Source organism: Myotis daubentonii, chromosome 5 (genome assembly GCF_963259705.1).
Source record: "Myotis daubentonii chromosome 5, mMyoDau2.1, whole genome shotgun sequence".
Classification (NCBI taxonomy): domain Eukaryota; kingdom Metazoa; phylum Chordata; class Mammalia; order Chiroptera; family Vespertilionidae; genus Myotis; species Myotis daubentonii.
The window spans coordinates 25,693,004-25,708,886 of record NC_081844.1 but is presented as its reverse complement, the minus strand read 5'-3'; the positions used below and the strand labels follow the sequence as shown (position 1 = coordinate 25,708,886).

At 43.0% G+C, this 15,883-nt stretch overlaps 1 protein-coding gene and 1 long non-coding RNA gene across 3 annotated transcripts in view; both read right to left on the bottom strand.

Moving 5' to 3' along the window:
* Positions 1 to 15,883, bottom strand: part of LOC132235012 (uncharacterized) — a 41,467-nt gene that overhangs the window by 3,116 nt on the left and 22,468 nt on the right. The gene's annotated exons all lie outside the window — the stretch shown is intronic.
* The window catches only part of LOC132235002 (zinc finger protein 791-like), a 115,730-nt gene that overhangs the window by 91,512 nt on the left and 8,335 nt on the right, over positions 1 to 15,883 (bottom strand). For both annotated transcript variants that reach the window (XR_009452964.1, XM_059696688.1), the window contains exons 2-3: positions 911 to 1,037; positions 109 to 181 (exon numbers count right to left, since the gene is read on the bottom strand). Coding sequence is in view for 1 of the 2 variants with exons in the window: in XM_059696688.1 (XP_059552671.1) it covers positions 109 to 181; positions 911 to 1,037 (200 nt within the window). In the remaining variant the exon portion in view is untranslated. The remainder of the gene's footprint in view (positions 1 to 108; positions 182 to 910; positions 1,038 to 15,883) is intronic.

Here is a 15,883-nt window from a genome sequence, read left to right as displayed (position 1 = left end):
AACTCTCTGAAAAAAATAAAATAAATATATAAATAAAATACATAAAAATCTATTTAAAAATCAAAAACGAAGATGCTCATAATGCTCTCTCATGTCAATGTGACTCACCTAAGATTCATCCCATGATATTCATATTTATCTTCAGTGTCATGGTCTTCACCTTTTTCTTCTAAAATACATGCTAGAAAAAGCATTATAAACTATTAACACGTTAAGCGCCCAGTCACCAGTAACTGACACTATACTTTCCGTCCAGAAGACAAAACAGGCTGGGCACTTAACAAGTTAAAGAATATAAAAAATGGTTAGATTTTAAGTACACAATGAGCTGTGATCATTCCTAGTTTAATTACCAATGTATTCCCTTTCCATATTTCAGTTCTTGAAACAGCATTAATGAGCAAGCAATAATAGTTTTCTAATTGACTAAATAAGTAACAAGTTGGTGTAAGCCAGAGTCGCTCTGTGGTTGACCAACAACCTATGAACTGGAATGAACAGGGAGGTCACAGGTCAATTCCCAGTAGGACCGGTTTGCAAGCTAGATCCTCAGTGTGAGGTGCACAGAAGATAGCCAACCAGTGATTCCCTCTCATCATTGATTATTCTATCATTCTCTCTCAACTCCTTCCTCTCTAAAATCAATAAAAACATATTTTTTTAAAAAGGCCCTAATTGTTTTGGCTCAGTGGATAGAGCGTTGGCCTGAAGACCGAAGGGTCCCATGTTCGATTCTGGTCAAGGGCATGTACCTTGGTTGCGGGTACATCCCCAGTGGGGGGTATGCAGGAGGCAGCTAATCGATGTTTCTCTCTCATCGATGTTTCTAACTCTCTATCCCTCTCCTTTCCTTTCTGTAAAAAATCAATAAAATATATATTATTTTTATAAAAGAATTTGTGATACCTACCTATTGATGCCAGGTTCCAAAAGGTTTCCAGCATTACATCTGTGTAGAGTTTCTTCTGGGTGGGATCCAGGAAAGCCCACTCCTCCATGGTGAACTCCACATTAACATCCTCAAAGGCCATTGAGTCCTAAAACATCAAACACATATATACAGGAGGAGAATGGGTGAGAGAGACAGAACTGGGGACCTATACATAAGTCAGAGGAAGTTCACATAGGATATGTGGCCCCCAACATTCAGTCTATGACTTGATTGTAAGACTATTATTAATTTGCCGCACTCACTTTCTCAAGAACACATGGAATTTAATGATATAATTTTACTGTGATCACTTCTAGTCTTCATTGCTCTCTAATGTCAGGGTAAAGAGCACCTTGAACAACTTCTTTATTAATAAATTAAAATACTTCTATTTTAAGCCCATCGATTCCCTGTGAGAAAATTCATCTCCACTATAACCACCATTTGATGCATCAATCCATGAAGCATACTGTCATATTAACATGAAGCTTTAGTGACTACAATAAAGGCCTGATAGCTTTCTCTTCTATTCATATCAAACAGGAGAGGCCAAGTGGTGCGTGGAAATTCAACTTAGAACAAAATGTACTTGGCCATATTGTCCTGAAGTACTCCAGATTGTTAGAAGTAGCAAGATACACGCGAATGAATGAAAATATTCTTGTGGAGGAGTATGAATGATCATTTGTTTTTATAATATTTGTTAGTAACTCAGTCTGACCTTTTTTTGCCTCTCTCATTTCATGGAGATAAGAAGTTAGAGTTAGAGCTCAGGCATGATCAAGCCAGGACAACTTAGCCCTCTACAAAAGCCCTCTACTCATGAGCCTGAGGGTTACTTGATACTGATTTTTAGGACACATAGACACGTATATTGAAATCATAAGATCACACTTAAACTTCCGGCAGAATTGTAACACTGTAACTGGCGCCTGGACCTTGAAGAACAACTTAAGACTTGGCATGTAGAAGGGCCTTTATTGAAGTCTGGACTATTTTCATGCTGAAATGGCACATAATTACAAAGTACATAAGAGGTCAAGGGGGTAATGAAAATATCAGGCAGAAAACTCTGTAAAATTTGTCTCAACATATGTTCTACTCCTGAAACGAATACAAAATAAAATTAAATGTAAACTGTAATTGGAATGTAAACTATAAATGGAAGCATATGGGGTGTTTATGGATAGGAAAAAATAATATCATTAAAATGTCCACACATCCCAAAGCAATCTATACCTTCAGTGCAATTCCTATCAAGATACCAATGCTGGCCCTAGCTGGCTTGGCTCAGTGGATAGAGCACGGCCTGTGGACTGAAAGGTCCCAGGTTCAATTCCGGTCAAGGGCATATTCCTGGGTTGTGGGCTCAATCCCCAGTAGGGGGCATGCAGGAGGCAGCTGATCAATGATTCTCTCTCATTATTGATGTTTCTATCTCTCCCTCTCCCTTCCTCTCTGAAATCAATAAAAATATATTTTTAAAAAAAGATACCAATGCTGAATCTCACATAACTAGAGCAAATATTCAAAAATATTACATGGGACCACAAAACACCCTGAATAACAACAGCAATCTTGAGACAGAAGCACAAACGTGGATGAATCGCACTACCTAATATCCAACTGTACTACAAGGCTATAGTAATCAAAACAGTATGGTCCTGGCATAAAACAGCATATAAATCAGTGGGATGGAACAGAGCCGAGAAATAAACCCATGCCTTTATGGTCACAGAATACTTGACAAAGGAAACAAGAATACACAATAAAGTAAAGATAGTACATTCAATCAATGATGCTGGGAAAATGTTAAAAAAAAGGAAACTAGAACAGTTTCTTACAACATACACAAGAATAAACTAAAAATGCATAAAAAGTCCTAACTGGTTTGGCTCAGTGCATGGAGCATGGGCCTGTGGACTGACAGGTCCCAGGTTCGATTCTGGTTAAGGGCATGTACCTTAGTTGCAGGCACATCCCCAGTAGGAGGTGTGCAGGAGGCAGCTGATTAATGTTTCTCCCTCATCGATGTTTCTAACTCTCTATTCCTCTCCTTTCCTCTCTGTAAAAAAAAAAAAAAAAAAAAAAAAAAAAAATATATATATATATATATATATATATATATATATATATATATGTTTTAAAAAATGCATAAAAGACTTAAATGAAAGACTCAAAACTATATAATCCTAGCCAAAAAAAACTGGCAATAAAATTGTGGACAGTTCTCCTAGCAATACTTGTTCTGATATGTCTCCTGCGAAAGAGAAACAAAAGAAAAAATAAACAAATGGGACTGCATCAATCTAAAAGGAAACCATCAACAAAATAAAAAGGCAAACAACCCAATGGGAGAACATATTCACCAATGAAACCTCTGGTAAGGGGTTATTACTCAAAATTTATAAAGAATTTATAGAAGCCAACACCAAAAAATAATTTTAAAAAAAGGTCATGGGTTCAGTTCCTGATCAGGGCACATGCCCCAGTTTTCTGTTTGATTCCCAATTGGGGTGTGAATGGGAGTGAACCAATAGATGTTTTTCTCTACTTCTCTCTCTCTCTCCCCTAGCTATCTCTCTAACATCAATAAAAACATACCTCACAGTGCGAATTTAAAAACATGAAATAAAAAACAGCAAAGAAACCGAAACCGGTTTGGCTCAGTGGATAGAGCGTCGGCCTGCGGACTGAAGGGTCCCAGGTTCGATTCCGGTCAAGGGCATGTACCTGGGTTGCGGGCACATCCCCAGTAGGAGATGTGCGGGAGTCAGCTGATCGATGTTTCTCTCTCATTGATGTTTCTAACTCTCTACCTCTCTCCCTTCCTCTTTGTAAAAAATCAATAAAATATATATATTTAAAAAAACAACAGCAAAGAAAACAGCTTATATCAAAAGAAAAATGGGCAAAGGACCTGAATAGGTACTTCCCCAAAGAGGACACACAGATGGCCAATACAAATATGAAAAATGAAAATTAAAACCACACTGAAAAATCACCTCACACCTGTCAGAATGGCTATCCTATCTAACAAAGAGGGAATATGCTAATTGACTGTCAGGCCCTCACAAAGATGGTAGTGCCCACAGCTGATAAGGAGGGAATATGCTAATTAACTGCTATGCCTTCAAAGTTGGCGGCACCCACAGTCACAAGATGGCAGTGCCCAGTCTCCTTAGCCCCACCAAGGCAGCAGGCCTGGCCGGGCTGCACCTGCCTCCAGAGTCCCCCAGTCCCCTCCAACCCCCAGCCACCCAAGGCCAGCCAGAGGCGCAGGCAAGCCTCGGATGTCAGCTGCCCAGCCGCCCAGGGACAGCCCAAGGTGCAGGCAAGCCTCGGATGGCGGCTGCCCAGCCGATGCCCAAGGCACAGGGAAGCCTTGGATGGCAGCTGCCCAGCCACCCAGGGCTGCCCGAGGCTCAGGTAACCAGGGCAGGCCAAGGCTTTTGCTGCTGACAGTGGCAGCAGCAGAAGTGTGATGGGGGTGTCGCCTTCCCCTGATCGCCAGATCACCTGATGCCCCTGAGGGCTCCAGGACTGTGAGAGCAGGCAGGCCGGGCTGAGGGATGCCCCCCTCCAGTGCATGAATTTTCATGCACCAGGACTATAGTCATCAATAAAGGCACAAAGTGCAAGTGTCAATATGGAGTTTCCTCTAAACTTAAAAATACAACTGACTCATAACCTGTTGGGGAGCACATGAGACTCGGTTAGAAAGTTTGTAAGGAATTATTAACATGGGGGAGAGGATATGCATGTGTTTCTACCCCCACAGGGCACTGTGGATTCCAGCTCAACAGATTAAACCCTGCCAAGGCACGGCACGAGACCAACCCTCTTCCAAAAATGAAGAATTCGGGCCTGAGGACTCCACAGCCCCAAATGATGCACCTTCCCAGGACCCAAATGGCCCAGGGAATAACTTGGGGGATGATGATGAAGTTGATGACAGAGGCTGAGCAATTATTGGAGTGTATTCACACTCTACACATTCCAGATAATTAACCATTCCTCTTTTTTTGTCTTTCTCATAGCTTGTAAAATCAGAACTGGAGTAGTAAATGCAATTCCCAAAATCTGATATTCCAAAGCAGAAAGTTCATTGCCTCTCTTCTACCAATACATTCAGCAAAACAAAAAAGGGGAAGATGACAGGGAGCACTCGAGACTTGGTTGGAAAGTTTGTAAGGACATTCTGAGAAAAAAGCAATGTGTGGAAGGCTGCCTGCCTTTTATGTAAATTCCAACTTAGGGGAGGGCTGAAGGCAGTGCCCGTAATTATTCCTTGACCTTTCCAAACAATTCTATGCACGTGCAGACCAGGTGTTTACTGGAATCCTTATACTTAATCTTTGGGGGTCCTTGCTTAAAGGATATTACAAACACAAGTGTCCTCCCAAAATTACTTACCTTACCGATCATATCTGAAAGATAAACTTTATCTTAAACTGCTGTTACAATAAAAGCCTAACAAGGCAGGCAATCGAGGCTGCCTGGGTTCCTTTAGCCAGGCAGTACCTTAGGCCTCTTTTTCACAGCAAACTTTGTGTCACAGTAATCCATTCATCTGTCACTCAGGATCTGCAGGTCAGCCCAGCAATGACCCAGACATTCACTTCTGGGAATATATCCAAAAAAACTCAAAACACTAATGCAAAAAAAAAAAAAAAATGCAACCCCTGCCTTCATTGCAGCATTATTTATAATAGCCCAGATTTGGAAGAAGCACAAGTGCCCATCAGAAAGTGAGTAGATAAGGAAGCCGTGGTAGAAGTCAATTGAATATTACTCAGCAGTAAAAATGAAGGAAATCTTACCCTCTGTGACAGCATGAATGGACCTGGAGTGCATTATGGTAAGTCAAGAAAACAAGTAAGAAAAGCACAAATATCACATGTATTCATTGATATTTCGAATGTAAAGAAGAGAAACTAACGAAGTATACAGAGACTCATAGATACAGAGAACAGACTGACAGCTGTCAGAGGGGAGGGAATGAAAACAGAGGGAGGGATTAAGCAACACAAACAAACTCTTAGACTCAGACAACAGCATTGGGTACCAGAGGGAACAGGGAGTGTAAGGAGCTAGAAGAGGGTAAAGGGGAGGATTAAATGGTGATGGAAGGAGACTTTGGGTGGGGAACACACAATACAATGTACACACGATGTTATGGAATTGTACACTTAAAATTTATGTAATTTTATTACCTAATGTCATCCCAATAGTTTTTTAAAAATTCTTCAATTTGTAGACATAAAACTTACAAAAGTGATTTTCTCCAAAAACTTGATGCTACTCTAGGGACTCTTCTCCCAACTGGTCTCATTTCTGAGCTCTCCTGTGAGTTCCAGCAGCAGCAGGACAGTCTATCCCAGGCATAGGACATGCCCAACAGCATAATTCCCTTAATGCTGCTCCCACAGAGACATCATACCCACTGATGTCTAAGTGCAGGGAACAGAGGAAAGGTTCCCACTCACCACTTCTGATGCCAGAAAAAACAATGATCTTTTCAGTAGAGCAATGACAAAATAGGAAAACCTCTCGTCTTAGGTCCAGGGAGAGGAAGGAGTAAGATAAGTTCCCGGTTGAACCTTAATTGTTTTTTCTACAGAGCAGGGGTTGGGAACCTTTTTTCTGCCAAGGGCCATTTGGATAGTAATAACAAAAATCATGGGCCACACAATATCATGAATTACAAATTAGCCTGCTCTATTTGGTCACACATTTATTTAACTGGCAGAGCCAGAGCAAATGATTCCAGAACCACTTTAAAGAGGGCCCAATTCCATACTCTGCCTGCCAATTGCCTAGAAATGCATGAAAGCTCTCACTCTGGTAAGAGAAGTGAGGCACAACAGGCTCAGCAATGCCACATGGGGCAGCACAGCTCCCAGAACCATCTGCTCAGCACCCAGCAGCCACAGGTCAGTGTGGATGAGAGTGCTGCTGGTGTGTCACACCCCTCACACCCACACCAGGAGAGCAGGAAAAGCCTTAGGACTCACATAGAGGTCTCAAAGGAGGGCGGGGCGGGCCTCTCAAGCAGCTGAGACCTGGCTTCAGCGTCAGAAATGGAGCCTGGTGTGGTCACGTTGGGCCTTCAAAGATGGGTCCTGGGCAAGAGTTCTGCACAGGCAGGGATTCTGTGGTTTGAATCACCTGCCTGCACTATAGGAGACACCACCCAGGCTTTCTTATCAGCTTGTTCAAGTGGGAGGCAATAGGGCAGTGATGGCGAACCTTTTGAGCTCGGCATGTCAGCATTTTGAAGAACCCTAACTTAACTCTGTTGCCGTGTCAAAAACCATAGTATAAAAAAAGATTTGCAACCATAGTATAAAAAAAGATTTATATTTTTGATATTTATTTTATATATTTAAACGCCATTTAACAAAGAAAAATCAAACAAAAAAATGAGTTCACGTGTCATAGGTTCGCCATCACTGCAATAGGGACAAGAGCGGACTGAGGCTCAAGCTGTCAGCAGGCAACCACCAAAAAATGCATAGTTTGTCCGAATCACATGGTTCAGTGATTGAGCATCCACGTAAGAACCAGGAAGTCACAGTTCCATCCCTGTTCAGGGCAGATGATCAGTCAGTTTCAATCCTCAGTGGGGAGGGAGCGGGACAGGAGGCAGTTTATGGATTATTCTCTTTCATGATTGATATTTCTCTCTCTCCCTCTCCCTTCCTCTCTAAAACCAATAAAGATACATATTTTTTTAATTGAATAGTCCAAGTGCTAATTACAAGGTAAGAAAAACCCTCGGCTCTTGTAAGCTCTGCTGGGGAGTCAGCTGCCTGGGCCTGTGTGTGGGCAGACTCTAAGGTGTCAGTGACTGAGTTGTGCCTCTGGGGAAGGGGTCATTCCCCCAAAGTTTTCTATGAACCTGACTGGTGCATCCCCCTCAAGAGAGATGCCCGAGTCCAGTGCTCGAAAATCTCATTAGTCAACAGAGCCAAATATCAACAGTACAATGATTGAAATTTCTTTTGAGAGCCAAATTTTTTAAACCTAAATTATATAGGGAGGTACATTGTTATTAACTTAATTAGGGTCCTCCTAAGCTGGCCTTTGCTAAAAACGTCCTCCATCTGATTGAGGTACGTTCGCTGAGGTAGACCCCTTCCAACTCTCCCATCCACACTCGTCTTGTATACTTGTTTCGTCTATCTCCTTCCGTTCATCCTCTTTATATGTCCAAACCATCTCAACATACCTTTCTCAATCCTCGACGCTACATCTTCTTTCACTCACCTCCACAACGTTCCCTAAAATTAACTAACTACTGCACAATGAGACTGCTGACTGACTGGCTCACTCAACTCGTGCAGGAATCGCTCACGCCTCCCCCGCGCTGCATATCCCGTGGCCCACCTGCACCGTGTCTCCTGGTGCCTGACCGACCGACCGACCGACATCCCCCACTTCTTCTAACGCCACTTCTTCAAAACAGACTTGCCCAGGCAGAAAACCGACTTCTGCCATGAAGTTTCAATAGCACTGTACATGCGCACCCACATGTGGTATTTTGTGGAACAGCCACACTCAAGGGGCCAAAGAGCCGCAAGTGGCTCGCGAGCTGCGGTTTGCCGACCACTGCCCTAGTCCCACCTCTGGACTCCCAGCAGCATGCCCTTCCTGGGGGCCCCACCATGCTGAGATGTGGGCAGAATCCAGGACAGCCTGAGTTGGGTGCTCAAGGCTGAGTGCCACTCCACCCACCTTCCCCCAAGCCTGATGGGCACCTCCCGCTCCAGGGAGACCCCAAGCCCCACCTGCCTCACACTTAGTGGGCCTGCCCTACAGAGATCAAGTTCCTGGAGACTCTGGCACAGACTGAGTTATGTGGCTCTAGGTCTGGGGCCTGTACACAGTACTCCCTTCACATGGTCTAATTTTGGTCTGTTTGCATCTGATAAACTCTGCTGGCCTCATCCTGAGGACTTCCTGAGGCCCTGCCCCACCACAGCGGTGTGAAGCATCAGCGGTAGCAGGTAGACTTGGTATACGTTGGGATATTTGCTAAGAAATGATCAAAACTCTATTTAGGGGTAACTTGAGAAACAGTGCTGGAGGGACCAGCATATGTGGGCAGTGAGCCTTAAGTTGCACTTTTCTTTGTGGTTTTTTTTTAAATATATTTTATTGGTTTTTTACAGAGAGGAAGGTAGAGGGATAGAGAGTTAGAAATATTGATTAGGAGAAACATTGATCAGCTGCCTCCTGCACACCTCCTACTGGGGATGTGCCCACAACCAAGGTACATGCCCTTGACTGGAATCGAACCTGGAACTCTCTTTTTTTTTTTTTTTATTGCTTAAAGTATTACAAAGGGTATTACATATGTATCCATTTTATCCCCCCGCCCTAGACAGTCCCCTAGCCTCCCCTATCACCCAGTGTCTTATGTCCATTGGTTATGCTTATATGCATGCATACAAGTCCTTTAGTTGATCTCTTACCCCCCTATCTCCTGCCCCCCAACCCTCCCCGGCCTTCCCGCTGCAGTTTGACAATCTGTTTGAGGCAGCTCTGCCTCTGTATCTATTATTGTTCAAAAGTTTATAATGGTCTCTATTGTCCATGAATGAGTGAGATCATGTGAACCTGGGACTCTTCAGTCCACAGGCCATCACTCTAGTCCAGGGGTGGGCAAACTTTTTGACTCAAGGGCCACAATGGGTTCTTAAACTGGACCGGAGGGCCGGAACAAAAGCATGGATAGAGTGCTTGTGTGAACTAATATAAATTCAAAGTAAAAATCATTACATAAAAGGGTGCGGTCTTTTTTTTTTTTTTTTAGTTTTATTCATTTCAAACGGGCAGGATCCGGCCCGTGGGCCATAGTTTGCCCACAGCTGCGTCACTGAGCCAAATCGGTTAGGGCTGCACTTTTATATTTTACAGGTGTTTTGCAAAAAAAATGCAGAAATTTACACACTCTATTTTTAACCATTCTAGAATTTAATTCCTTTAAATGATAACAGTTTAACTCCTAAAATGTATTGAATTTTCAGACATTTACATAATGTTCTCATAGTTGTCACATCAACTATAATAAAAATTCAATGATGTAACCATTTTTAAGATTCTCTAGAGCAGTGGTTCTCAACCTGTGGGTCGAGACCCCTCTGGGGGTCGAACCACTCTATCACAGGGGTCACCTAAGACCATCAGAAAACACATATATAATTACATATTGTTTTTGTGATTAATCACTATGCTTTCATTATGTTCAATTTGTAACAATGAAAATAGAGAGAGAACCAAGATGGCGGCATAGGTTAACGCCGGAGTTTGCTGCTTTGAACAACTACTTCAAAAGTGTAACCAAAAAACGGAAGGGACATCACCCAGAACCACAGGAACGCTGGCTGAGTGGAAGTCCTACAACTAAGAGGAAAGAGAAACGCACACGGACACTCAGAGGAGGCGCAGTGCTGAAGTCAAATTCTGAGGTGCGGAGTGCGCGGAGCGGGCTGGTGGCGGAGGGCGCGGTTGGCGTTTTCAATCGGGAGGGAGTCGCAGACTCTGAGCACCAGATCCAGGCGAGTCTTTAGGGACCCAGACTCAAACGGCAGAAGCGGGTCTGTCTGGCTTCGGTCAGAGCGAGTGCAGCTTTCTCTCCGAGCTTTGCAGCGGGTGCTGGGACTCAGAGAGGCAGAGCCCCTGGGGACAGGACTGAGAGCCGCCATAACTGCTCTCTCTGGCCCACCCTGTTGATCCTGTGCGACCCGCCCCGCCCAAGCCCTGCACAGAGGCCTTTGCCAGATAGCCTCAGGCAAAGGCTAGATTAGCACCTCCCTAGAGGACAGAAGTTCTCTCTCTGCAGACACAGCTGATCCTCATAGCCACTTGGCCTGGAGGTCAAACCCTCCCTGGTTTTTTGCTACAACAATCAAGATTTAACTATAAGACTGCGAACAAAGACCACTAGGGGGTGCACCAAGGAAGCATAACAAAATGCGGAGACAAAGAAACAGGACAAAATTGTCAAAGGAAGATATAGAGTTCAGAACCACACTTTTAAGGTCTCTCAAGAACTGTTTAGAAGCTGCTGATAAACTTAATGAGATCTACACGAAAACTAATAAGACCCTCGATCTTATATTGGGGAACCAACTAGAAATTAAGCATACACGGACTGAAATAACGAATATTATACAGACACCTGACAGCAGACCAGAGGAGCGCAAGAATCAAGTCAATGATTTGAAATGCGAGGAAGCAAAAAACATCCAACCGGAAAAGCAAAATGAAAAAAGAATCCAAAAATGCGAGGATAGTGTAAGGAGCCTCTGGGACAGCTTCAAGCGTACCAACATCAGAATTATAGGGGTGCCAGAAGATGAGAGAGAGCAAGATATTGAAAACCTATTTGAAGAAATAATGACAGAAAACTTCCCCCACCTGGTGAAAGAAATGGACTTACAGGTCCAAGAAGCGAGGAGAACCCCAAACAAAAGGAATCCAAAGAGGACCACACCAAGACACATCATAATTAAAATGCCAAGAGCAAAAGACAAAGAGAGAATCTTAAAAACAGCAAGAGAAAGTAACTCAGTTACCTACAAGGGAATACCCATACGACTGTCAGCTGATTTCTCAACAGAAACTTTGCAGGCCAGAAGGGAGTGGCAAGAAATATTCAAAGTGATGAATACCAAGAACCTACAACCAAGATTACTTTATCCAGCAAAGCTATCATTCAGAATTGAAGGTCAGATAAAGAGCTTCACAGATAAGGAAAAGCTAAAGGAGTTCATCACCACCAAACCAGGATTATATGAAATGCTGAAAGGTATCCTTTAAGAAGAGGAAGAGGAAGAAAAAGGTAAAGATACAAATTATGAACAACAAATATGCATCTATCAACAAGCGAATCTAAGAATCAAGTGAATAAATAATCTGATGAACAGAATGAAGTGTTGATTATAATAGAATCAGGGACATAGAAAGGGAATGGACTGACTATTCTTGGGGGGGAAAGGGGGGTGGGAGATGTGGAAAGAGACTGGACAAAAATCGTGCACCTATGGATGAGGACAGTGGGTGGGGAGTGAGGGCGGAGGGTGGGGCGGGAACTGGGAGGAGGGGAGTTATGGGGGGGGGGGAAAAAGAGGAACAAATGTAATAATCTGAACAATAAAGATTTAATTAAAAAAAAAAAAAAAAAAGAAATGCGAGGAAGCAAAAAACATCCAACCAGAAAAGCAAAATGAAAAAAGAATCCAAAAATGCGAGGATAGTGTAAGGAGCCTCTGGGACAGCTTCAAGCGTACCAACATCAGAATTATAGGGGTGCCAGAAGATGAGAGAGAGCAAGATATTGAAAACCTATTTGAAGAAATAATGACAGAAAACTTCCCCCACCTGGTGAAAGAAATGGACTTACAGGTCCAAGAAGCGTGGAGAACCCCAAACAAAAGGAATCCAAAGAGGACCACACCAAGACACATCATAATTAAAATGCCAAGAGCAAAAGATAAAGAGAGAATCTTAAAAACAGCAAGAGAAAGAAACTCAGTTACCTACAAGGGAATACCCATACGACTGTCAGCTGATTTCTCAACAGAAACTTTGCAGGCCAGAAGGGAGTGGCAAGAAATATTCAAAGTGATGAATACCAAGAACCTACAACCAAGATTACTTTATCCAGCAAAGCTATCATTCAGAATTGAAGGTCAGATAAAGAGCTTCACAGATAAGGAAAAGCTAAAGGAGTTCATCACCACCAAACCAGGATTATATGAAATGCTGAAAGGTATCCTTTAAGAAGAGGAAGAGGAAGAAAAAGGTAAAGATACAAATTATGAACAACAAATATGCATCTATCAACAAGTGAATCTAAGAATCAAGTGAATAAATAATCTGATGAACAGAATGAAGTGTTGATTATAATAGAATCAGGGACATAGAAAGGGAATGGACTGACTATTCTTGGGGGGGAAAGGGGGGTGGGAGATGTGGGAAGAGACTGGACAAAAATCGTGCACCTATGGATGAGGACAGTGGGTGGGGAGTGAGGGCGGAGGGTGGGGCGGGAACTGGGAGGAGGGGAGTTATGGGGGGGGGGGGGGAAAGAGGAACAAATGTAATAATCTGAACAATAAAGATTTAATTAAAAAAAAAAAAAAAGAAAAGAAATGCGAGGAAGCAAAAAACATCCAACCAGAAAAGCAAAATGAAAAAAGAATCCAAAAATGCGAGGATAGTGTAAGGAGCCTCTGGGACAGCTTCAAGCGTACCAACATCAGAATTATAGGGGTGCCAGAAGATGAGAGAGAGCAAGATATTGAAAACCTATTTGAAGAAATAATGACAGAAAACTTCCCCCACCTGGTGAAAGAAATGGACTTACAGGTCCAAGAAGCGCGGAGAACCCCAAACAAAAGGAATCCAAAGAGGACCACACCAAGACACATCATAATTAAAATGCCAAGAGCAAAAGATAAAGAGAGAATCTTAAAAACAGCAAGAGAAAGAAACTCAGTTACCTACAAGGGAATACCCATACGACTGTCAGCTGATTTCTCAACAGAAACTTTGCAGGCCAGAAGGGAGTGGCAAGAAATATTCAAAGTGATGAATACCAAGAACCTACAACCAAGGTTACTTTATCCAGCAAAGCTATCATTCAGAATTGAAGGTCAGATAAAGAGCTTCACAGATAAGGAAAAGCTAAAGGAGTTCATCACCACCAAACCAGGATTATATGAAATGCTGAAAGGTATCCTTTAAGAAGAGGAAGAGGAAGAAAAAGGTAAAGATACAAATTATGAACAACAAATATGCATCTATCAGTAAGTGAATCTAAGAATCAAGTGAATAAATAATCTGATGAACAGAATGAAGTGTTGATTATAATAGAATCAGGGACATAGAAAGGGAATGGACTGACTATTCTTGGGGGGGAAAGGGGTGTGGGAGATGTGGGAAGAGACTGGACAAAAATCGTGCACCTATGGATGAGGACAGTGGGTGGGGAGTGAGGGCGGAGGGTGGGGCGGGAACTGGGAGGAGGGGAGTTATGGGGGGAAAAAAAAGGAACAAATGTAATAATCTGAACAATAAAGATTTAATTAAAAAAAAAAAAAGAAAATACATCCTGCATATCAGGTAATTTACATTATGATTCATAACAGTAGCAAAATTACAGTTATGAAGTAGCAACGAAAATAATTTTATGGTTGGGGGTCACCACCACATGAGGAACTGTATTAAAGGGTCACGGCATTAGGAAGGTTGAGAACCACTGCTCTAGAGACATGCCATACAAACAGTGATCTAAAAATTAAAAAAATGTGCCCTGTAGGTGTGGCTCAGTGGTGGAGTGTTGACCCATGAACCAGGAGATCATGATTAGATTCCCACTCAGGCACAAGCCTGAGTTTTGGGCAGGCTTGATTCCCAGTAGGGGGCACGCAGGAGGAAGCCAATCAATGATTCTCTCTCACCATTGATGTTTCTGTCTCTCCCTCTCTGAAATCAATAAAAATATATTTAGAAAAATAAAAATGTGCCTGAAAACTTAAATACATTCATTTCACATCTGGAGTTTCTCTTGCATAAAAGGGAAAAGAAAAACCTGTTTGCTTTCACAAATTGCCTTGCTTTTTTCATCTTAACTCTCTGTCTCTCTCTCTCTTTTGTTAATTCTCACCCAAGGATATTTTTCCACTGATTTTTAGAAAGAGTAGAAGAGAGAGGGAAAGACAGAGATAAATATCTATGTAGGAGAAACACATCGATTGGCTGCCTCCTGCACATGGCCAGACCAGGGCCTGGGCCAGGGAGGAGCCAGCCACCAAGTATGTGCCTTTGTTCAGAAACAAACATGGGACATGTCGATTCACTGAGGTAAACCAGCTAGAGCCGTCTCTCTTGCTCTCGTTCTCTCTCTCTCTCTCTCTCTCTCTCATATATATATATGTGTGTGTGTGTGTGTGTGTGTGTGTGTATTTTTAATATATTTGAGAGAGGAAAGAAGAGTGAGATAGAGAGAAACATCAGTGATGAGAGAATCATTGACTGGCTGCCTCCTGCGTGCCTCCTACTAGGGATCAAGCCTGCACCTCTGGCATGTGCCCTGACCAGAATGGATCAGTGACCTCCTGCTTCGTAGGTTGACGCTCACCACTGAACTACTCTGTCGGGAAGTATCAATATTGCTCTTTTTTTTCTACCTGGTACATTCAATCAATGGACATTTTTATTCTCAAGGATACTAGAGTGAAAGGGCTTCCCAAGTCAGTGGATAAAGAATGTGAAAGAAACACATTGGATTCAGCTCAAATGAGCAACCTGCTTCCCACAGGACAGAAGGAAAGCCAGTTTCAGAAGGTTCCATATTCTAGACCAGTGGCCCCACCCCATAAAAAAGAAACAGAATTTCTGGAGGATGAGGCCCAGAAATCAGGATTTTAAAAAGATTCCCAGGTGATTCTAATGTGCAGCCAAGGTTGACAACCACTGTTCTAGATTCTCCTGACTGAGACAGAACCCCTGGAGTGTTACAGTCCCTGGGGAAGCAGAGGAGGGACACCTGGGCAGCCACCCCAGGAATGAAGTCTGGGAGCTCCAATGCCTCCTCTCCCTGGGGAATAATGGAAATGTGCTGGGCAGTTAGACAGACATGAGCAGAGCAAGGAGAATGGGCCAGGGCAGAGGGTCATGCCCAGCAACAGACAACTGTAGGCTGGGACCTCATCCCCAGGAGACCTTTCATCCCGTAGCATATCGCTGGCCATGCAGTTTGGACCCTGGACCTGTTCCCCCTAAAAATAACCCCTAGGCCACACTTCCATTTTAGCTGCAGGCCCAGAAAAGCAGCAAAACCAGAAAAGCGATGCCAGGGCTGACCTGAGGACCAGCTGCATTGAATGATGACCTGGGCTCTGGCCACAAACAATCAATCGGTAGAGACCCAGACCG